Here is a 23,441-nt window from a genome sequence, read left to right as displayed (position 1 = left end):
AGACTGTATATAAAAAAGTGGGACGGATAATCTATCATTCCCAAGGAAGGTGTCGAACATGGTCAAGATTTTCTAACTTAATTTAAAGTGAACAAATATTATTTGACTTGTACTGCCATGTTTTCATTTTGATTTCTGTGATTATAGTGAAAACACAATAAATTCACTGATTGAGAAGATAATCAATAATGAAAATAATCATTTGTTGCATTTGTTAAGTAGATAAGGCTATAAATATCTGTCCAACTTACTTATAAGTAAAGGATACGGAGGGAACAGCCTTCATATTTGGCTTTGTTCCTATTTCACCACAAGGTGGCACTATGTCATAGATAATTGGAAAATAGATATCTGAGACTTTTCACTATGGCTGAGAATCTTCACACAAATTTCCTACTATAAACGTCTCTCAGAGTGGGAACAAAAGCTGAAGTTTTGGTCAGTTGTTAAAGTTAAGGTGAAGTTACTATCAACCAAATGGTGGTTATGGGTAACGTTAAGGTTCACTTCAATGAAACTAGTTCAAGTCCCCAAAGTGTAATGTTCCCCAAAGTGACCTGGGAAAATGTATATGTTTATTTACATAATCTACAGAGATGATCTGTGAAATAGTAGGGCTTTCTTGTTAACGCATATGACTCTTGTGCGCCAACTTCAATGTTTTTGTCTACACAACTTCACCTTTAGGCCTCTGAGGCTGATGTTATATCCTGCAGGGCACTGGAAAGACTTGGCCCACTTCCCAGCAGCGCACCCTCCTGGGGCTGATTCAGCCAGTGTTCCCACCCAGGAATCCTGGACGTCTGACAGGAAACAGGCCCAACTCTCTCAAGGCCACTATAAGTCAGCCTCTCCCCTCACCCCAAGTCTCCCCCTTACCCGAAAACCTCTCCCAGGGCCATTCTTTATGCTTCCCTCAGACAAACAATCTTACAAATAGACATTCTTCCATATCAAACCCTGTGTTCACCCTCCCTGCCCTCTGCTCAGCTTCCCATCATAGCCCTGTCCTGCCTCTGCCTTTAACCAATTGAAAAAAAATATTATTAGGTAAGAGAGCAGTGATTAATGGCTGAGCAGCTTCTGCATGTGCAATGTTGTACTTTCATGACGATGCTTGCGTTTTCCTGACCTTGTCAGAGCATGTTTTGATTAAATGCTGCTGTTTTGTGGGCACCAAAGGGAGAAACATCTCAGGACCTGCAGAAAAGATGCAGCTGCAACAATTTTTTTTCTCTCAGCTGAGTATTTAAAGTGACAACACAACAAAGAAACAAACAAACAAAAATTGGTTTATTTCAGTATTTCATTTATTTTATAAAAAGGGAATGCAATTATAAAAATTGTTTATGTACCAACATTAGTGTTTCAGATTGTACCGGTTTAACACAGGCAGCGTGCTACTGGACACACAAGGCTATTGCACACGAGACATTTCATACAACACAAATCATACATACTGTACAAAGATACATACATACTTACAAACATACATAGTTTTTTATATATTTATCAAAAAAAATCATAAAATCAGGCAACACAATGATAGGTACATAGATTAAAACAAATCTCCACCTGAAAAAAAAAACTGGGGGAACGCAAACATCACTGAAGCTGCCAAAGTGCTTTTCACCATTTCTACTTGGCCATCTAAATGTCAATATGAACAAAAACTGAAGGTTGAGGAGGATTTTAAATGTGTGTCTACAGGAAGAAGGTTAGTGTAACCCTGAACAACAGGAACCGGACAATGACAAACCGGACTTCCTATGGCTGAAGGAAGTTACGAGTTGTAGGATACTAGAAATTAAAGACGACCCCCCCACACACACACTCCCCTGTGCTTTTGGAACAAGAACTTCTCTTATTTTGTAGGGGAGGCGAGGGATCTTTGGGAAAGACGAGACGTGTAAAGTTACACGCGACACATGGCAAGTAAATTAAACCAGGAAGTTCACAACAATATTTTTGTTCATGGTGCTATTTAAGAATTCACAGTGAGAGTGATCTACTCTATTCATCCCACTCTCCGATCGTCAGTGACTTGGTTATTTAAAAATCATGATCAATAATACTGTCAACAACGGAGCGCCGGCCCCGGACACTTCATACATACATTCAGCCTCAATCCCAGAGAGGAAGGCGCAAACAGAGACGGCACATCGCGGCTACGTTGCTACAACACTGTCAGGACATCGGTCCCATGAGTCAAAGCTGCTGGACAGCTGTCAATGAGTAAAATTCATCAGTGCCAACTCACTTCAGGAAACGTGCTTTCTGATTAGGCCTTCCTCCACGGAAACTGTTCAGATACAAAAGACAACAGTAAAAGCGAGAGGGGCAGATTATGAGGAACAAACGAGGGAAGGGGTTGTTAATGATGGAGGCTGGAGCTGGAATATATCATACACATTAGTGCTTACAAAAGAGTTAGGATTCCATGCATTAAATGTAAGCAGATTCATCAGATGCAAGGTTATATAGGGGATATATAGCCCTGGTTTGGTTGGGGGGAGACTCGTGCTAGTATGGCTTCTGTGGAGCTCCGTGTTGAGCGGAGCGGATCATGCCTTCGCTTCAGTCAAGAACAAGCGGTGAATTTAAAGGCCTAATGTTAACACATATCACAGAGGAAGAGTAATGTGGTTAAACCTCACAAAGGACAACAATCACGAAAGAAATCTACAAAGTGCAATTTTGCAAGCTTTGCATTGATGCAGTTCCTGAAAGGCCCATAACAACTCACCATATCTACGATATAATGCATGCTATTGTTCCATTTTTTGACTTTTAATAGGAGTTTACATGTGTAGAAAGAAAGACAAGATGACTGGCTTATACATTAAAATTGTATGCAACTCCATATTAACTAATGGGAGTACCTATATCAAAAAAAAGCTATTTTCACATTTCAGAAAGTTCTCTCCTTTTACATTAGTTACACCTTGAAACATTGTGTTTTTACACCCAGTGAATGGGTGAATGGTTTGAATGATGATTGTGAATTCACACAAGTTTTATGTAATAAGAAAGTCTGCATTGGAGTTTGTGTCACTGCACACTGCCGCATTCCGGCCTCGCCGCGCATGTCAGTCCGCGGCCTGCTCTCTTTAATATCTCATCACAGCCTCTCTGCTTTAACTCACACACACACACACATTCACTCTCACACACACACACCCACACACACACATGCACACACACACACACACACACACACAAGCACACTGATGTGTTTGCACCAAATTAGACACAGGTGGTACAATCTTGCATGATGGGTATGCTCTGGTGTTCGTTTTTGTTCGTGCAGTGTTCCAGGGAGCTGGAGCTCTTTAGAGGGACCAGACAGCGTTCTTTGGGCCGCCCGCTCTGCAGCACCCCCCAGCAGCACAGCACGCGCAGGAACTCCTTCCTCATGTCCTTGCTGCGCAGCGTGTAGATGACTGGGTTAAGAGCTGAGTTCAGAGTGGCAAAGCCAAAAAAGAGGTCTGCTTTGTTGAGGATACTGCAGAACTGTATGCCACAGGATGAGTCAAGGAGGAGGATGGTAAAAGCTGGCAGCCAGCACATGATGAAGACACCCAGCACTATTGTGACTGTTTTCAAAAGGGAATAGGCCGGTGAGTGGGTTGCTTCGTGGTGGCTGGAGCGTACAATCAAATAGATCTTTACATAAAGGATGACAATAGAGAGCAATATGAGGCTGAATATGGTCACGACAAAGACAATGTATTTCTTGGAGTAGAGGGGCAACACGGCCGAGCATTCAGGTTGGTTGTCAATGCAGTTCCAGCCGATGATGGGTAGTCCTCCGAGCAGGATGGAGGTGACCCAACATGCTCCTATCAGGATGAACATGCGGCACGTTTTGGAGGAGCCGTAAACCTTCACCTTGGTAATAGCTGTGTAGCGCTCTATAGCTATCGCCAGCAAGCTGAAAACAGAAGCCGCCAGAGCGATGAACGCGGTGCCCTCCCGGATGAACCACTGCACAGGCAGCAGCTTGAAAGTGTTCTGCCCTGATAGAAAAATGTTGGCTATGTAGGCCGAGCCTGCCAGCAGGTCAGAGAACGCCAGGTTGCCGATGAAGAAAAACATGGCGGTGTGGAACTTCTTGTTGCGGCAGACGGCGAGGAGGACCAGCAGATTCTCCAGGATGATGATGGTGCAGAGGACCACGATGACGATGTTGAGGGTGCCGAGCTGCTTTTTAGACTTATAGTACGTTTCCAGCTCCTGCTCGGTCTTGTTCTTTGCGTACGCATAGTAGGCGCGGATGAGACTCTGATTGTAATACTCGGAATACTTGCTCCTCATGGTGACGGGCTGGCAGAGCACGGTGGCTTTACGGCAAAGATTCATTCACACAGCGGAGTCGTGAAGAGTGTCTACGCAGATTATCATCGCCTCTCAGGACAGGAAGCAGGCCCAGAACGCGAGGGGGACTGCCTGTCCCACAGTTGCGTCTTAGAAGCTCTATGTGGGTCACCTGCACAGACACAGGAAGAGAGAGAAGGCCTGGGTTAGTCACAGGGGACATTGAATAAACTGTGGCAAATCAAACATACATTTTTTGGAAAAGTCACGCGCTCGCCAAAGACAAACTCTTTGAGCAAAACAAAGTCTCTAAGCAACAACCTGTGCCTCAGTCTCCAGAGTGGAAACGTTTTCTTCAATTTACTTTTAGTAGATGTCATTGTAGTAACTCAACATCAAAGTCAGAAGAAGCAGCAAAAGGGCCGTGCTTTGAAATAATAAATATATATATTGTCATGTCCTTCAGGTGTCAAAATTCAACATGAAGAGTGAGCATATTTGATTTAGTGGAAAAACCTACATTTAATTAATGGCCGCTCAGCGAATACACGGCACTCACTGTATCTGTTACATCCTGCCCTGAATTCCCATGAAGAAGACAGTTGCAGCTTGTTGCAGTCTAAAACTAGAAGGACATTCAGTAGAGCGATTACCTCCACCAAGCTCCAACACTCCCTTAAATTCCCGCCAGCTGCACCAAGTTTTTTTTTTCAAGATCCATTATTTATTCCCTGGGTAACGAGTGAAAATGTTGGAAAAAACGCTCACAAAATAGTTTCCTGACAAATCCGTGCAGATGTGTCCTTTGTAATCTTAACATGTATGTGACATACAAACGGGCAGGGATTATAAATGTGCTTTACAAAAATGACTCTGATAGGGGAATATAAACTTGCTCTGAAAAATTACAACAAAGGTCAGGGGCTGATGAAGGACTCTTCTGATCAGAGGCCATAAAGGGGCCAAAATCTAGATTTTAAGAAGTGAAAATATTTTTGCTGACAGGAACAGGACACTTTTTGGGATGTTGAGCCTGAGCGGGCAGAGACCATCTTCAGGTAGAGGAATAAACCACTCTGTGAGGCTCTGTGAGCACTGGCGCTGAGACAAAAGGGCCACGCTCGCAGTCAGAAGGGGACATTCCACCAACCCTGTCCGAGCACTCGGCTGTCAACACAGGGCATTGTTGTGGGGAGCGAACCATTCCACTCCAGTGAGCTACCTCTTGAAACTTCAGCATAGCTCGTGCATTAGCCAGACCTCTTCAGCCTGTCCGGCCCCTTCCAACCAGTTCAGAAAATCCGGCAACAAAATCAAACAGATACCCAAGAAGTGGAGGAGGGAGACTCCTGGACTCTAAAGCTACCTGAGTAGTCACTGACATGCTGCCGTTTATTATTCTATACACTTAATGCGGATGTTGCATGGTTGTGTGAGTGATATCCCGATGCCTGGTCAAATTTTTGAAAAATTTACAATAAGGAATTATACCCCAAAAAAATTTGAATCAGTAATATGACTTAAAATGCTCCTATGAGGAAAAACCTATAGATAAACCAAACCCAAATAAAACAGGCTGCAGTAATAGGGGTGAGAAAAAAACTTAAAGGCTCTGTAAATCTAATTACAGGTGGAGCTGGTGTCTTAAATCCGTCAAAAGTAACAGGATCCCTTTTGCAGGGCCAGCTCCAGAGGTAATTCTACACCGATGCCTGACTTCACAACCGGCACTGGGTGGCTGCGGCAGCTCATAACTGGAAACCTTGAGTGGAAAGTGGGGATGGAGCTCTTTCTCCTCTGTTCTGCTGTGGGCTTCAACTCAAAACCTGGGAGAGCGAAAAGATGGAGAGGGGATGGAGACAAAGCCGGACAGCGAGCATGCATGTGGAACGGCATCTGGACACAAAGGCAGGAATCCGAGACGTCACTGTGATGAGCACACGGACACACAAAGTCGCCGGTGGGAAGTGTTGCACCACAGAACTGTGCACAGAAAACATTTCTGCACACAGCTGCTATTGGTTTCCAGTAATAACCAGCAAAATGTTTCCCCAAGCTGGAACAAAGAACAATAGTCTCCTTCAATGTGAAGAGCGGTGCCCTTCAGCCTTAATAATGAGACAGCACACTTCCATTTGGCCGCTGCAACTGTATCATAGCAGGAATTTATTTACAGTTGAGCACCCCCTTGTCAGAACCTCTACAGCAGAACAGCCCCCGCCCCTCCCCCCAATCCTTTATAGCACGATTAATACACACGAATAAGAAACCTGAGGCAGAGCACGTGTGCCAGCTGTAATTACATTAGGTCACATTATAGCAGCCTATTTTATTTAATGGAAAAGTCAGCTGAGATAGACCAGCTCTGTATCGCCACCGCCCCAAGCCCACTAAGAGGAAAAAGCGCTGGTTTTCCTTTGTTAGGAACCACTGTGGCAAAATGTGGCCCTGGAGTCACCGACTGCAGCGGGATCTGTCACAGACGTGGTTTTCAGTACTTCAGCAAGTGTCTGTGCAAAGATGTTTGCAGCACCAGTGTCACAAGTGTACAATATCCACATTCAAAACATTTTAGGTGAGTGTTTGGGATCAAAATGAGTTCAAAGATGGGTGTGGCTCAACCCGCGCGTAGGGAGTAGGTAAGCATGGATGTCGTAATGAGGACTGAGTGCTCGTGGGTCGGTCTCGTCTGGTTTCTTTCACTCGGCTCTGCCAGGTTGGCTCCGGTCACTTCTCTCTCCATCTGCTGTGTAGACAACTCAAGGTCCCACTGACAACACGGAGTCCTCGGCGTCTGTCATCAGGGGATTTCGTTGTGTGTGGGGAAACCTGACAGGCTGGTTTGCCAACAGCACCCTCTCTGCAGGCAAAGCGGCCCTGCCCCTCCACCTGTCGAGCGCCACTCGGATATCTCCACCGTGATTGGCTGGAGTGCAGATGTCCCGGTGAGACTTCCTACTATGCAGCGCCGCCCTCCTGACCAATCGTCAGGGTAGTGAGCTATGTGTGACCGAGATGTAACTGTCACATATTCACAACGGAAGTCAGACATTGTTAAATTTTTTTGCTGCAGTGTCCAACATCTTTCTTAACTACCACAATTGGGAGATTGTTGTGTCTCTGAATTACATGTCTACACTTACAATCAATGTATATTTTGCATTCGATGCATGTATGCATAGATGTGTTTCCATATAACTCAACTATAATTTATCTATATTTAGGTTGCATTGCTAATTTGTAAAAATAGACTGAGCAGTATACTCCCAATGTATTCATTCACAAGCAAAGGCTACTTAAACGGATTCAAGTTCTTCCCCCCTGTGACTTAATAATTATAAAAATACACTTGAGTTTTATTGAGTGGGACGTAGATGTTCGATACTCTAGGAATTAACATATTTTTCAAATGTAAACTAAACTTCTTGAAAACAGACGTGAAGGAGTTTCATAAACAAACATTTAGTTGAAGGTGAAGGTGAAGAAACGTGACAGACAGCTCAACACAATATCCTGTCTGTATTTCGCAGACACGCTCTGACAAGGTGATGAAAGAACAGACAGAGGAATAAAAAACTAGTTCCAAAGAGACAAAGGAAGACAAACAACAGACAGGAAATCCTTCAAGTTTTTTTTTTATCCTTATTATGCCCACAAATATAACACGTTTCTCTTCATATGTGAAATGATGCTTTTGAGGTGTTCACACATTCTTCAGGCATGCGAAAAAAGTGTGTAACGGGTTTTTTGCAACCGCACATGCATTAAAACGTCTTAGAAGAATTATGTATTGTAAGATTTGCCTCCATTAGGATTACAAAGTTCTATCATAAGGATGATTTAAAAGTAAGGTATTTAAAATTCTTAATAAACACATTGGGTTTATGCAACTATTTCACTCTTAAATATTTTTTGGAGCGTTCACGTGAGAATTTGCTTTAATGAACCATTGGACCACTGCTGCAAGTGGCTGCATTTGTAGCCTAGTTTATTTCTAACATCCAATAGTTGATTTAAAACGGACTGATGGTCCCTGTTGAAAGGTGACTCTGGTTTTCTCCTAATCCCAACAAGCCCGAGTTTCCCTCTCCATCATGGGGCTGACAGCTGCACAAAAGCCTAAGGTGTTTTTTCAAGAAACACCTGATAAGCCCCAATTAGCCGACCGTCCCTCTGCTCGCCAGAAAAAAGAAAAGAAAAAGGCAATGCCGGCCCATGACGCCACCTTCTACCTGTCGCCCCCCGCTTCTCTTAAGCAAAAAGCACTTAAAAGCAACCTAAGCCTCGACAAAGAGAAACTGCACAGGCGCATTTTCACTCACACGTACAATGTATCATTGCACAAATATTTCAGTTGAGGTCAGAGCAGCGATTGTTTGCACTGAAACGTGTTCACTGTTTGTTTCTCTGCTGAGCTGTTTGTGGTCTGAAACATCCGCTAACACATCTCTCTCAATCTGCCCTTCACACAACCTGCTGGTAAGTCGCTGTGATGGAAACACGGCACCAGATTCAGCTTCAATCTTGTGTGTATTCACAGAACCGTCTCCACAAATGCAGCAGACTATAACAGAAAGGTTCTTTTTTGTTCAGACTGAAATATGAAAACGTTAATCACGTGCATTTTCCATTTGAGGGAAGTTTAATGACTTCCTGCACCCCCTCTAAAACACAGTGGGCCTTTCTCTCTTAATAAAGACCTAACCGCTCCTCAGATTTAAGAACAGTCACAAGTCATCCATCACGGACACACAGAGAGCATCTGCTGCTGAGATTTGCTCCTTCCTGTTTCACAGCCATTAACCGTCGGTGTCAGTGAGGAACTGCTCTCTACCTCCGCCAACGTTATGTTTTGCCTATTTTTGTTGTTTTGTTGTTTGTTTGTTCTACTTGAGGGAATTCAAAGAAATTTCGGGGTGGATCCCAGATTTTCTTTTTTACTTTCTTTAACATTGTGTTTTTCAACATTTTGTTGACTTGAAAAAAAGATGTACATGTATCCTGAAAACACAAATCAGCCAGATTTAGATGACTGATAACTATGTGTGTGTCACATTTGGTGCGACTTGATTGAATTTACAGAGGCTATCCTGTGAGGTATGCGCTCTGCTGTGTGCCATTATGACCAGTATCTATATTTTATGTTTTATCAATTGTTTTATGTTGTTTTATGGCCGAATTATGGGATTTATAAAATGTCCTTGGGTGTGTGATTAATACAAAGTATCATTGTTATCACTGTCAGTACTCGTTCTAAGAAAGAAACACGAGCATTTCAGAGAAATAGTACCTGAGGAGGAAAATTCCATATATAAAGTGTAGCGAGGTAGTCAGAAAGTTCCCCCAGTCAAGTGTTGACATGTCAGACTCACTGGAGACAACCCAGCTTTCACCACCACAAGGTTTCACCGCTGCTACCACAGTAGATTCAGCTTTAAGGAAATGAATGAAGAAAAATATGTGAGAAGGCTCATCACCCACACTCTTTCTCGACTTGTTTCCATTTCTTATGGGCAATGACATACTGTATGTTCTCGTCTCCACACTGATAGCTCAGGCCTCCTCTAAACTGTTGCTGCACACACGGGCCCATTAAGGCAGGGCCCTTTCCCCCCCCCGCATGGAGCTGCTCCCTGCAGTCACACTGTGTAACCACAGAAAACACAGGGATGGACTGTGTCTGCTGGCAGGTGGTTGCAGTGCCCCTCATGCAGCTCTATCTATCTATCAATGAGCCCCAGGGCCCTGTGAGTGCAATCTTTTCACACTCGCACAGCAACACTATTGATTGTCCGCCCTCATTTTCCGAGGGAAAAAGCATCCATGTTTCCAGTATCACTGTCACCGGGATGGGAGGGACTTGTGTTGCTGCTGCGAGGCGACTAAAACCCGTGTCCCGCTCCTTCAGACGACCTTGGTCACGGCACAGACTAAACAGTCACGCACAGTTTACACTCTTTCTCGGCAGCGTCGCTTTCTATACGGTGGAAATGAAAACAAGAACAATTCTCTCTGGTTATGGCTTTCTGTGCTTATCTTAAGCCACTCCGATTTCTGTCCCACGCCACGCTGCAGACAAGCTCTCTGATATCACCGATGCCAAAAACAGTGACAAAGAAGCACAGCTGAAACGAAGACAATGTCCACAAACATACGTGTTTAACATCAAACTCAGCAGTGAAGCATCAACAACTTTTACCGTTGTACCAAAGGATAGTTCTGTGGGCCAAAAAGAAAAAATCCATTTCCTTCAACAGCCAATATTGAAGCTAAACTTGTGGCCACAGATATCTGCAGTAGTTTACTGATATTTACTAAACAGCAGAAATCAAAGCAATAAAATCTCAAGAGACAGACTCTCTTTGTGATAGTCATTTCACACACTGTAGGCCACTAAAGGGAAGTGTGGGCCGAGGCATATTTGTCGGCCGTGCGTTGTTTTGAAACTGCAGCGGCTCATTAATTCACCAGACAAATTAAAAATAGAGGGTTTTTATATAGGAAATGTAAACGAGAGAGAGAGAGAGAGAGAGAGAGAGAGAGAGAGAGAGAGAGAGAGAGAGACAGACAGAGAGAGAGACAGACAGAGAGAGAGAGAGAGAAAAATAGCCTATTTTGGTGTCGAGGCATAACTTGCACAGTCAAGAGGCAGAGCAGACTGATGAGAGATATGAGACAAGGGGCCTGCAGTATCTCACAGATTCTAGCTTGGAGAGGAGCTCAGCTAAACCGTAAAAAACAATCTCGGCAAAGGAACATCTGTAGCTTGTCAAACTATGCCACAGACAAACACAGATCACATCCCCCAAAAAATACTAGACCTGTTTATTCCAAGTTTGCATCAGTTTCATGATTAACTTCATCACGGCATCAGATGAGACCAAAAACAGAAGAAGAACAAAACTGTTCCTCTTTGCTGAGAGATGAATCGCTTCCGTCTTTTCACTGAGCTCGAGGTTTCATTTTAGCTCTGAGAGTAAAACGTTGGTGTCTCTTTGTCTTTTATTTTGCTATACACAGTCATGCTTCATTAAAAACATGTATAAGCCGAAAGATATTAGGGATGTGAGTGTCCCCAATACAGCTTATAATTAGGGATTACCCTTTCGCTCGTCAAACAGTTTGACAGTTTGGGTGCAGCCTCTTGTGAGGGGTTCAGACTGTCAACATGGTTCAATCATGAGCGAATACATTTATATATATATATATATATATATTTGTATAAATCTATTATGACTGTATGTTTCGTAGGGGCTTGTGTTGTTTTTCATCCCTCCTCTCAGTCAGTTCATCTCTACAACTTTTCAGTGCTTTATTTATGGCAGCTGTTCATGTGCTGCGGGGCTCTCAGAGTGGCAGCGAGTTGAGCTGGAGACAAAGAGCTGCCTAAAGAAGCACATCATACAGCCTCAGGAGCCATAACCCGCATGACCGGCATGGAGAGACCCCCCCACTCCCCCCCCACCCCCACGTCTGCCCCACTTGGGGGGTGGGGGATCTCCAAGGGTGGCGCCTGAGAGGCAATTAGTGTGATACCTTCACCCTCGTACCGCTCCTGTCAACTTAGGCCAACGGCTTCGAAAATTATTCATGTTCTTTAAATATTGCTCTGTTTTGCATTTCTGCTTTTTCATACCGCTCCCTGATTTGTGGAGCCACGCGGTCCTCACTCCAACACCCCCTCCCCTCCTCGTATATTTCAAACTTCGCCGCAGACATCAAAAGACGAGACCACAAAGAAGTGATTAAATGCACATCAAGAGGGATTTATTTAGCACACATCTGGAGCAGACATTTTCTTATAGCCCCCCCATTAAAGACTTCATTACGGCGCATACTGTGCAATCAGCTCTCAATTCAAGAAACTGACGCTCGGCACTAAGGACATCATTTCTGAGAGCTGTATGTGTCCCAAATCCTTTTCAGAACATCCATGTCATTATTCATGAATTTATTCATAACAGTTTTCAGAATATCATCCGCATCATTAACTCTTGAAGACACTTTTCTTTTGCTTTAACTCATTACACATCCGGCACACTGCAGCTTGCCGGATGTGTAATGAGTTAAAGCTTGCGTTGCAGCAGAGGTAAAGCACACAAATGCTCAGCGATGGATTTGTCTGATTTGCAGGTGCAAAAGTAAGTGTTAACCACACAGCACCTTTAGCTCAGATGTTTGACATGTGCACGCTGGCTGGAGTGTCAACAGCACAAAGCAGGTAGGTAAGGTCTGGCTGATCAGCGTCAGAAACCTCAGATCTGAGGGGTGGGTTGCGCTTTATTCGAGTTTCAGCCACTCAAGCCCCTCTCACACCTTCCAGTGTTCTGGTCTTTACAATGAGGTCTCCCATAATGAATGGCTTTGAACCCTCTGTTAGATCTCTTTTGTCCTGGATCCCTGCTTCTATTCTACTCCGCTGCTAGACCTTGAACTCCACCCCTTCTCATGTTCCCCCTTCCTCGTTGGGAAACTGTGTGGTTGCCGTGACAGGGTTTGCAGTTACCTGTTGCTTGGTGTGCCAATGAACACGAGACATGACAACACACACTGTACCCATTCTGCGTGTGGAGGAGGGTTGCTTAAGCTGTGACGATCGTGTTGGTTCCACTGATGTCGCAGGGATTTCGAGCACAGTGAACTTCCCCTGCACAGCACAGACACGGCGAAGGAGAATTTGCTGGCGACAAAGCAAAGCAAAGCACAAGGAAGAAGCGATAGCATCTACACAGGCTAACACACAGGCCACAAAGCCACCCTGATTGCTTCTGCCTAGTGCCAACTGATAAGATGATAAATTAATGGAGGCCCTCCATCTCTCCTTGTGGTCCAGCATAGGAAAACAACTTCAGTCTCCTCTGGCAAACACAGATCCATTAAACGTGGCTCTGTTGTCACAGAAAAACACGGTTGCCTGGAGAGAGAACAGTGTTGTGCTCACACAGTCCACAGTTGTTCCTCACTACTTTCAATTTCACAGAAGAGAACATTTATGTCTTGACAAAAAAACTCCTGTGAGACCTGCATCAGTTACGCTCTCTGACATCACTGTATCTCAAAAACGATATATAAGCCAAAGTTACAACCTGCATTTAAAGGCCAGCGATTGTGTGCATGGAAAGAGTCTTGAGGGTATGTTAAGTTACACAATCTTGGAGGGATACTATGTCTGTTTTATTTCCTGGCAACATTGCATAAGTACTTTTTTTTTTTAAGAAAAGGCACCACAGTAAATAACTTGGCTTTTCTTATGCAGCTTTACTGGGACTGATGCAAGGTCTGGGTCGAGTGGATTGCCAAGGAATCATTTGCAAAAATACTGAACAGGTCAGAAAGTGAGTGTTGCTTTGGTGTAACTTTCGGGGGGGTTACGAGATGACAGCTACTTGACTTTGCCTTCTGAAACGGACATGTTGGAACTGTCGTCATTTTAAGTAAACAGCATTCACTTCCACTCAATCTGTCTATTGCAGTGGAGCAGTCTGGCCTCTATCATGACCCGGCTTGTGTATGGCTGGAGGTTAATTCCATCGTGTCTTCAAGGCTGGAAAGACTGAAGCTCAGGCCTTTTCAGTATAAACAGCTCTTTCTAAACAAAACAGCCCATGCAGGTTTTACAGTCTGTTAGGCATTACAAAATCTGAGAGGCCACAATTAATGATTGGCTTCAACGGGCCCTCACTGGCTGCATGGGGTGATTTGAAATCCAAGAAAACGGTCTGCAGCTTACTTCTGGATCAAGGGAGCTCGTGCGCTGAAGTAAATCCTCCTGCTGAGTTTTCCAGCTGCACAAACAAAGCTGACTGTATAACAAAGGCTTCCAAGATGGAAGAAGACAGAGGCGGAGGAGGTGGACTCCACAAACCACGGCATCTTCATGTGTACCTGCTCCAGGATCGCTGCGGAGTGAGCGCTGAGAATGACCAGAAATCGGGAAACCACGACATGACCACACTGATTAAGGCTGCCACAGGAACATAAATCACACGGTATGACCCAAAGAGAGGTGGAAAGTGGTGCCGATTCCAACCAAAGCCACGGCGGTAACAAGAAACCTTGCGTTTAATCTACTTGTCATTGTCTTCGCATGATGCACAATGTTCCTGTCTGTCGAGCGGCCTTGCACAAAGCAAAATGCCAGTCAGAGAAATGAAAAGAACGTTTTCTGCATTACTTCCAACTGACAGCATTTTGGAACGAGGACTGGTCAAAGCCTGAGACGTGACAGACGAGCAACCCCCCCCCCCCTGAAATCGTCAGGAAATCCTGGCATGCTGCTACAAGCATCAGCGCCTGATCATGGGGGGTCTTACATCTTGTCCCTCAAGTGGAAAAGGAATGTAACAGGAGACTCTAAAGCTAATGGATTCTTTCGCTTTCCTGAAATAGGCAGATCGACTTTTTCAGCTTATGTAAATGTTTATACAATCAGAACAGCACTGACAGCATCTTCTTCTCAGGAGGGTTGTTTTGAAAAGGAGAGACGAGCAGGGGAAGAAATAAGTGTGCAGGTTCATATCTTTACGAAACAACAATATCTTAATTTTCAAACGTGTATACAAAGTTGGTTAAAAAGGAGGGCGCCATATTAATTTCTCCGATCTGAGACACTCCCAGCTCTTGGCTATGAATCAGAAAGCTGCATGCTGTCAGCTGTGTGTTGTGACTTGCGCTTCTGCAGCCTGCGAACAGAAGGCGTTTATTTTTCTCCAGCTGCCACACCCAAGGAAAGTGTTTTTCAGTCGAAAAGAGGGGGGAGTACCAGCTCGAACTCTGAGCCTGCAGAACCCAGATGGCCGTCCACAGAACACTATTAATATCACGGAGAAAGGCCCAGAAGTTGTGAAAGTCAAGCACATTTACATCTGCAAGACTGGTTTCATTTAACCAGGTGAAGAAAAGAAAGAAAGAAAAAAAGCCAAGGTGCCTCTGGCAGATCGCTCTCTCTGATCTTGTTTTGTTGTTACCCTTCCAGTGTGACTGAATAAAGTGGTGAGTAGAGACAACAAAAGACAAGTCAGTCTGCCCAGAGAAAGGCCATCTTGCTGCTTCCTATTAGCGGATGGCTTCCAGGCCTGAACTGAAACCCGAGCATCCTTCAGGGATGGACACCACCCACCCTCCACCCATCTACTACGTCAACCCCCTAGTGAACCGTTCCATTAAAAAAATTCACAAAATAATAAGCCCACGAATCCATTTCCCACCACTGCATTAACATTCATTTATTTATCCACCAATGCACTTATACATCTATTTATTTATTGAAGTCATCTATTTGTCTTCATTTCTCACGCTAACCTCGGCACTCCCCATTGAGAGGGGTCCGGTTTCAGCAGGCATCTTGTGGAGTGAAGCAGGGCCACTGTGCACAGTGAGCTGGGTCAGCAACACACACATCCTCAACGCATGATGTCATGTGCTGCTGGACTGAACCAGTCCACCCTCACTCTTACATCTTTAAATTCCTCTATATAGCCTGGTTAGAGTAATTCCACGTCTGCTCCCTGTCTGGGAGAGGCTGCGTTGAGCCTGGAGCAGCGGAGCATCTGACCAATGAGTTGACACCGTTCGCAGAACCCTGAGGTTCATTTTGCCAAGGCCAAGGATGGTTGGGAACGATTATGTGAAGAAGCCTGCAGTGGTAAGGCCTGGTGGAGTTGTGGGTGTTGTTCTGGTGTAATGAGCCATGTGGTCACATGTGCTGAAACACAGACGGCCGGCAGGCTGCATCATGCCTCATCTCCTGCCATTCCGAGGCATGCTGGGAGAAACACCTGAGTATAAGTGACCATGCATGCATCCACCAAACAAAGCAGACAAAACCAGCATCAACGAAGCTGCTGACAGGACGCTCGACACTTGATAGTCTTCTCCTAACACTGCTGACCGTGCTTCCTCTTCACCCTCCACTCTTGATGTTATCACAGTAAGATGTTTGCTCGTGTTAATTCAACAGGCTTTGTAGCATCCGCGTGCATTTCAGAGTTTGGTTTCCCGCCCCATTACCTCGACTGGGGCTTGAGATAGTGTCACCACAAGCCTTTCACAGTTTCAGGCAGGTCTGCTAATGAGCACCACACTGTGCAGCTGAACCAGACCGACCACTGGATAAAGAGTGATGGATGGGGCCTTTTATCTGGGCAATAAACATTAGTTCCTCCACCTTATCATCTTATCTCACTGAGATTTCAGGTTTATCCCACAACAGGATGCCCCAACACTGGAGTGCTGACACCTATGTATCCCTCTCTCTGGAGGCTCTACTTTTTTTTGACACAATCGGTGGACTGTGCAGTGAGTGTGGCCTCAGAGCGCTGATAAGGAAATGTAGCTACTAGACTTACTAAAGCTGGTAGCTTTGAATTCCATTCTGATATGCAACTAAAAGGAACTCATCCCTTATATCATCCCACTTTAGTGAAAATCTTTAACTCATCTGACATCTCTGAAAACAATATAAACCAGTGTATTCTGCTAAATCTCAGTCGCATTGCAAATTGAAGCTGTGCGCTTGTCTCGCAGTGGTTGAGCACATCTCCAGCCCCCATGAGATTAACTCCGGTACATGCGGGATAATGGGGGCTTTTGTCTTATTAATACATCCTCTCAATACAATGCCTTCTTTAGGGTGACGGATGAACAAGCCTCAACAACACTCGGAGGGGTCAGAGCTGGGGGGGTGGGGGAGGGAGGGAGGGGGCACAGCAGGCTGCGCAACGGCTCCAAGGGACGTTGTGTGTGCGCGCTCGTGTGTGTGTGTGTGTGTGTGTGTGTGTGTGTGTGTGGGTGTGTGTGCTCGTTTTTGTTGCCTCTTCAGAACCTTTTCCATCACAAACACTGACCCGTGGACCTCTCGGGACTTGAGCCCAGGTCCTACTGTGGCAAAGCTTAATTTCTGAGGCCCTTGTTGAGGTTAGGATTACTGTTTTCGTTCTCCAGAAATGAATGGAAGTCAATTCAAGGTCCTATGTGTGTTTGCGTGCGTGCGTGCGTGTGTCTCGACCCACAAAAACACTTACCCTACATTTGATGCCGCAGACTGCATTGATCCCCATGATCGACAGCTGCAGGCCCTCGTGTTAATATTTAACCCCACGCAATGTTATTCATTTAAACACGCGCACGCACGCACACACACACACACACACACACACACACACGCACACACGCACGCACAGCCACGCACTGTTTAACAAACGCAGCTGTCACACGCAGTCCAAACACTGGCTGTGGCTGCAGGCTGCTCCTGCTCCTTGGAAGTAAAAGTGCAGTATACAGTCAAGTATAGTCTAGTCTGTTGTGGTGTGGCGCGCTGCGGGGCCGTGCACGCGGCTGTCAAGTGATGTGTGTGAGTCAACTCTCAGTTCATTATTAACCGACCGTGGATGTCATGAGAGGAACGTCACAGAAAAGATTAATCAGCCCCTGTTAACCTGAGTAAATGAAGTTTGCTATTCAACCGAGAGGAAACTTTCACAGGACAGTGGGAGATACAAGTTAGATTCTTTGTTTGACACTACAGACAGACAGTTACTCACCCCATGAGAGATGCAGTGCAGAGCGGCGAAACGTCTCCGAAACGTCCTCACATGTGATCACCGGTTCCCACAAAGGCTGCGTGCGTAAAAACTTGTGCGCTTTCTCCTCACTTTATCTCTTTCTGTGCCGCGCTCCGGGGGCTCCACGAGCAGCGCTGACACTCACAAGTTTCGCGCAGGGCAAGGCGGCGAGTCTCGTCTAGACAGCGGTAAATCCATATCGGTCCGTGCTGTGCGCCACCGCGAAAAAAAACCGGTCCCAAAAATCGCCCCAGAAAGACGCAGCCTGAACACGGGTTCCGATAACAACGAGGAGCGCCGGGATGAGTGGGAGGCAGAGATCGCGCTTTCTCTTTTGTCGCGCTAATCCAGCAGTTCGTCCGATTGTCCTGACTGCTCTCTGGGAAACAACAGCTCCACGGGGCTGTGGAGCGTCGGGGAGGCGCACACATACACACTCACACTCACACTCTCAAACACACACCCACCAACACACAGGAGGGAGACACACACACACACAAGAGTATGGAAACGTCCCTTGCCCATAAAGAGACGCGATCGAGTCTCAGTGTCGACATATACCCATGATGCGGATTGTTTTAATATGGAAAACAGTATTTAAAAAAAAAGAAGGACTATTTCTGGACTTTCTCTGCTCTTCGACTCTGCAGCGCTCAAATGAAGTCCAGATGTTCCACCTCCTCACTTCCTCTTTCCAAACAGATCCCAGCATGAACCACAGTCCACACTTCTCAACTTGTCCTGCCTCAGTTTCCCCTTGAGAGCACACGCATATGTCTCTATAAGACAGTAGTTTCAGCCTCAATCTGCTTCTGGGACATTTTCTAGGTTATTTCCATAAATTATCTTTTATTATCTTTTGTTGTGCCTGATGAGTCATCGGTGTAATTTCTATGTGCCATCCCCCCAAGTCTGGCTCTGTGTGTAATAAGAATGAGGTGAAGGTAAGTCAGGGCTGGTTAGTCACTCTGGGCTGTGCCTAGACATACAGCAGGGCAGGTGCTGGACCCAGTAGAAAAGGGGCCTCTGTGCAACCCCAGAGGAGGTCATAATAATCTCCTCACAGTCATTACGCTGAAAGCCAAAGTCATCCCGAGAGGCCATGATGTCATGTGTATGTGATATGAAGAAGAGGGAGCTGCGTAAATGTTGTGAGAGTATCTTTTAGTTTTCTTAACAAACACATTTGGAGCTGAATGAGGACGATTGGATCACCGTATCTCACCTTCATTTAACAGCTGGAAGTCATATGGAAAGAATAATACAGAACCAGAAGGATCCAGCACAGTCGAAACAATGGAATAAATCGATCAAATATAGGGATCACATTTAAATTCTAATTCCTTGTATGCTGATTTAGAACAGAAGCCTTCAGCTAATACGCTTAATAAATTCAAATCAAGTTGAGTTTGAGACGTTGATTTTATCTGTTATTGTGCAATTATGTATGATTGTTTTTGTATTTTCAATTTATTTAGTGTTCATACATATGTTTACATATATTTTATGTATTCATTTTGATTGAATAACATGTCAGAATTCAACCCTGAAGATTATAGTCTGTTTGTTAGTTTGTTTGTTGTTTTGTTTTGCTTTTGTTTTGTTTTGTGGCAGAAGAACATGTGAATGTATAATGGATAGATAGATAGATAGATAGATAGATAGATCGATCGATTGATAGATAGATAGATAGATAGATAGATAGATAGATAGATAGATAGAAAGATAGAAAGATAGATAGAAGGAGTTCTTTTATTCTTGTCTTTTCTTTCCTTTCATTATCAGTTTTTTAAGCATTTTTCCTTCTTTTAATCACGATATAATACATACATATTGTAAGACTGCTGTAAACATGATACAAATTATTTTGTGGCAGAAGAACATGTTAATGTATAATGGATAGATTGATAGATAGATAGATAGATAGATAGATAGATAGATAGATAGATACATAGATAGATAGATAGATACATAGATAGATAGATAGATAGATAGATAGATAGATAGATAGATAGATAGATAGATGATAGAAAGATAGATAGAAGGAGTTCTTGTATTCTTATCTTTTCTTTCCTTTCATTATCAGTTTTTAAGCATTTTTCCTTCTTTTAATCACGATATAATACATACATATTGTAAGACTGCTGTAAACATGATACAAATTATACACAAATGTAGAATTTGGCAAACTGGCATTCCTACAGGGTCTAAAATAGAATTTCTGAAATGTGTCATCAGAGGAAAATCAGAGGAAATGTAAAGAGGTTGGTTGAGGGGGCTGGGAACTTTCCAGTGTGAACAATCTGAGATGAACATTTCCCTCTTCAAATGTCACCACTCTGTCAGCACACACACACACACACACACACACACACACACACACACACACACACACAAACACACACACACACAAACAAATACACGAACTTACATACACACGCAGGTTGTTCTGAACATGAATGACATCAGAGCATTTAAACATAGGGGGGGGAATCATAGAGTCAACCTAATGGAGGTGAGGGAAATGACTCCTGTTGTGTCTGGTCTCCACCAAACACATTTAATGACTTTTGACTCATGTCACGTCTGCTGATGGTTTTCTGTGGGGTGGGGGCTGAGTGGTGGGGTTGTGCAACACACTCTCACTACACTCACCAGCGCTGCTGTGTGGAAATTACTGGCTGCTCGGAAAAAAAGAAGAACAAACTTGTGGAAAAAAAGCAAATAGAAAAAAGTTTGCAACACTTCTGTGTCGGTCGCTGCCAACTGTCAACCTCAGGAGAAGGAGACAATTTTTTAGCGCTTCAGCTTCAGTAACTGTCGCTTTTCACACTGTGTGCTCTCGGCTGAACTGCTGGCAGGTTGACGGAGCAGCGTGTAATGGCTGTGTGGCAGACAGGCTTTATGGACTCGCTCCTCACTGTCGGCGGCTTTATGATGGGACACTTTCAGGAGCTGCTCCAGTAAAGCTGCCCCACTGCTGTGTCTCGCACTAAGCCTTAAGGGGAGCGGTCAAGAGCCCTGACCTCACTTCCTGTTGGGGCTCCTCACAAGCATTCCATTGTCTGTGAGAATGTGCACGGACTCGGGGGACTCTGCACATCTGGCAGCTGTTATTAGCAACCTCCTGCACAAACCTCCCCGCCGCCACCACCGCGACATCGTGTGCTGGTGGATGTGAACGCACCTCAAAATAAACTCTCTGGGATGGTACTTTTTCACAAGCCACAACTTGCATAGAGACTGAACTATTCTTGCATTACTGAGTTTAATCCCTTTTTTAAATCTTTCTTTCTGGACAGGCCCCACATTTTGCCTCCATTTCCGAAAAAGCTTGAGAAGCAACGTTCAAGCAGGAGTTTGACATTGAGACACTCAGGATAAGATGTTGAGATTCTTCTATTCCATCAGCGAGGTGTCTGATCGACCCTAATTCATGTTGCAGCATGACAGCCACTCTAATCATACAGCCAGAGTCACGAGGAACTATCTTTAGAGACAAGGGGAACAATCAGTCCTGCAGCAGATGGTGTGGGCCCCACAGAGCCCAGATCATGGTGTTACGTCAAGAGACAGAGGAGAGGGACGTGGCCGAAATCCACTGAATAACCATGTCAGGTTTTCCGGGATGAACAACCTATCTGTCAAGTAGCAAGAGAAATTGCGCGATTTGATTTATTGAAGTTCAAATTTTTGCACAGTAAACAGTATGAAACTATAACAAGGAGATGGTTTGCTGAGCTCCACACAATATTGAAACCAAGGGGAAGTAGCAAGTCTTATTATGCACATCTAGCAAATATTTCTTTTGAAGTCATTATTTTTACCCCTATACCAGACAAACTGCAAAACTGACAAATTTACAAAATCTTTTAGGCGCTGCGGTTTCTTGACATAGGTTTGACCTTACCAGAATTGGAACATTGAGAGGTTTTAGGTCAGACTTCAAAAGAAAGTACTGTAGGTAGATTCTCCGACCGACACACACAATCTTTCATTCACCTTTCATGTCACTCGTCTCTGAAGATCTTTGTTCAAAGATCCCAAGATCCATAAAAGGCAAAGCTGGTCCTATAAACTAAATATTCTGCGATCCTACTTTTAGACGGGGGATTACACTGGGGAAGTCATTAACAGTAAACTCTAACTGTTCTCAGGCTCTGTGTTCTGTAAGATGCAGGGACTTCCCATCCCTTGTTTATTCACATATCCTACTGAAGCACAGAAGCAGCTGTGGGTAATGCACGAACCTAAGGTAACCACACGCCACTCTGTGACATTAAACGCTGTCACGTAATGAACCACGGATGTGTTCTTTATCCGGAGACAGGAAACATACAGATGTTCTATCTACCAGAATGAAGGTGTCATGCCTAAAGAAGTGTCTGTGAAAACTGTTCTCTGTTTGCTCACAGATCATCTTATCATCAGATGGTTGTGTATTTTTAGCACAGAGAATGAGCGCTATACGAAATGTGAACATTCAGCAACTGTGTGATTGTTCGCTTTTCTGTGCCACATGACTGCTCATCAAACCGAGACAGGTTTACAAGGTTTAAGGAATTTGCCGCATCTGCACATAAATTGCATTGTTCGGGAAGATGACACACATCAGAAAAGCTTAATTATAAACAGGAGCTTCTATGTGAAATGTTGACTAAACGAAATCTCTACTGCTTTGTTAATAAGTCATTTAAAGGTGTTATCTGTGCGTGCAGTTCATTGATACAGACAGTGCTTGTGGCGGCAGAGATTGGGTTTCCTCTCGACGAGTGCCGCGTGGAGACAGGCCGGCTTATCTCTCTCCACACTCAAAACACTGGGGCTTAAGTGCTGGCTGTGCCACATGTCTGTGCTGTTCACAGGTTTAGAAGAAATCCGTCCATCCTTCACTCGCTCCCCTGAGACCTGCAGTGTTATCTTACTGCTTATCTCTAGGCCATCTATAGCAGGTTCCAACCCCCCCCCCCCCCTTTTTTTTCCACTGGCACAAACGAGCTCGCATTCTTCTTACAATTTGATCTGTTCAACATGCAGGAATAAAGTCGGAATCACTGTCTGCTTTTTAGGTCACTTAATCTGCTCACACACAAAGAGAATATGGGCCTGATGGGTCTCTAATGTTAGCTAATGTGTTTGTGCATCAGAGACAGTTGGGACTTACCCTCCAGCGCTCGCGTCTCCCCTTTGGAAGGAACATATTTATATGTTTTTCCCTCACAGAAATCATCTTTATGGTCTTTTCACAATAATCCATTGCTCCACCCCTGCACTGAGACGCCTCACAGGAGTATAAAGTTACCTTATTTGTACAATCGGGCCTGAAAAGACTGTTCCCATGGTCCACTGCTGCACCGCGCTGTGTACTGGTAACCCAGCTTGAGTATTAGTATTGGGGGACAGTTGTCTTCTGAGAGGAGAGGAGAGTGGATAGTAAAGCGAGAGGCCGGGGCCCACAGGTTGAGGGGAGGGGGGGGGGGGGGGAGGAGACATGACTTTTGTGGCTTCCTGCAGATTAGTGCTGTGTTTATTAAGCCTTGCTGAAGTACCCTTAGCAAAACT

General features: G+C 44.6%; 1 protein-coding gene across 3 annotated transcripts; it reads right to left on the bottom strand.

The window, feature by feature from the left end:
• Positions 1 to 1,292: 1,292 nt before the first annotated feature.
• s1pr2 (sphingosine-1-phosphate receptor 2) lies at positions 1,293 to 23,295 on the bottom strand. Of its 3 annotated transcripts, none has more exons than XM_053444030.1 (2): positions 23,182 to 23,295; positions 1,293 to 4,489 (listed from the first exon to the last, which is right to left on the bottom strand). In XM_053444030.1, the coding sequence occupies exon 2, from the start codon at positions 4,360 to 4,362 to the stop codon at positions 3,247 to 3,249; it is 1,116 nt and encodes a 371-aa protein (XP_053300005.1). In that variant the 5' UTR covers positions 4,363 to 4,489; positions 23,182 to 23,295; the 3' UTR covers positions 1,293 to 3,246. The 3 variants fall into 3 exon arrangements, with proteins under 3 accessions (XP_053300005.1, XP_053300006.1, XP_053300004.1); XM_053444031.1 differs by lacking the exon at positions 23,182 to 23,295 and adding an exon at positions 23,044 to 23,179; XM_053444029.1 differs by lacking the exon at positions 23,182 to 23,295 and adding an exon at positions 17,859 to 18,622.
• Positions 23,296 to 23,441: the final 146 nt, after the last annotated feature.

Source organism: Pleuronectes platessa, chromosome 16 (genome assembly GCF_947347685.1).
Source record: "Pleuronectes platessa chromosome 16, fPlePla1.1, whole genome shotgun sequence".
In the NCBI taxonomy this organism is placed as follows: Eukaryota; Metazoa; Chordata; class Actinopteri; order Pleuronectiformes; family Pleuronectidae; genus Pleuronectes; species Pleuronectes platessa.
The sequence above is the reverse complement of the archived record's forward strand: the minus strand, read 5'-3'. Positions and strand labels throughout refer to the sequence as shown.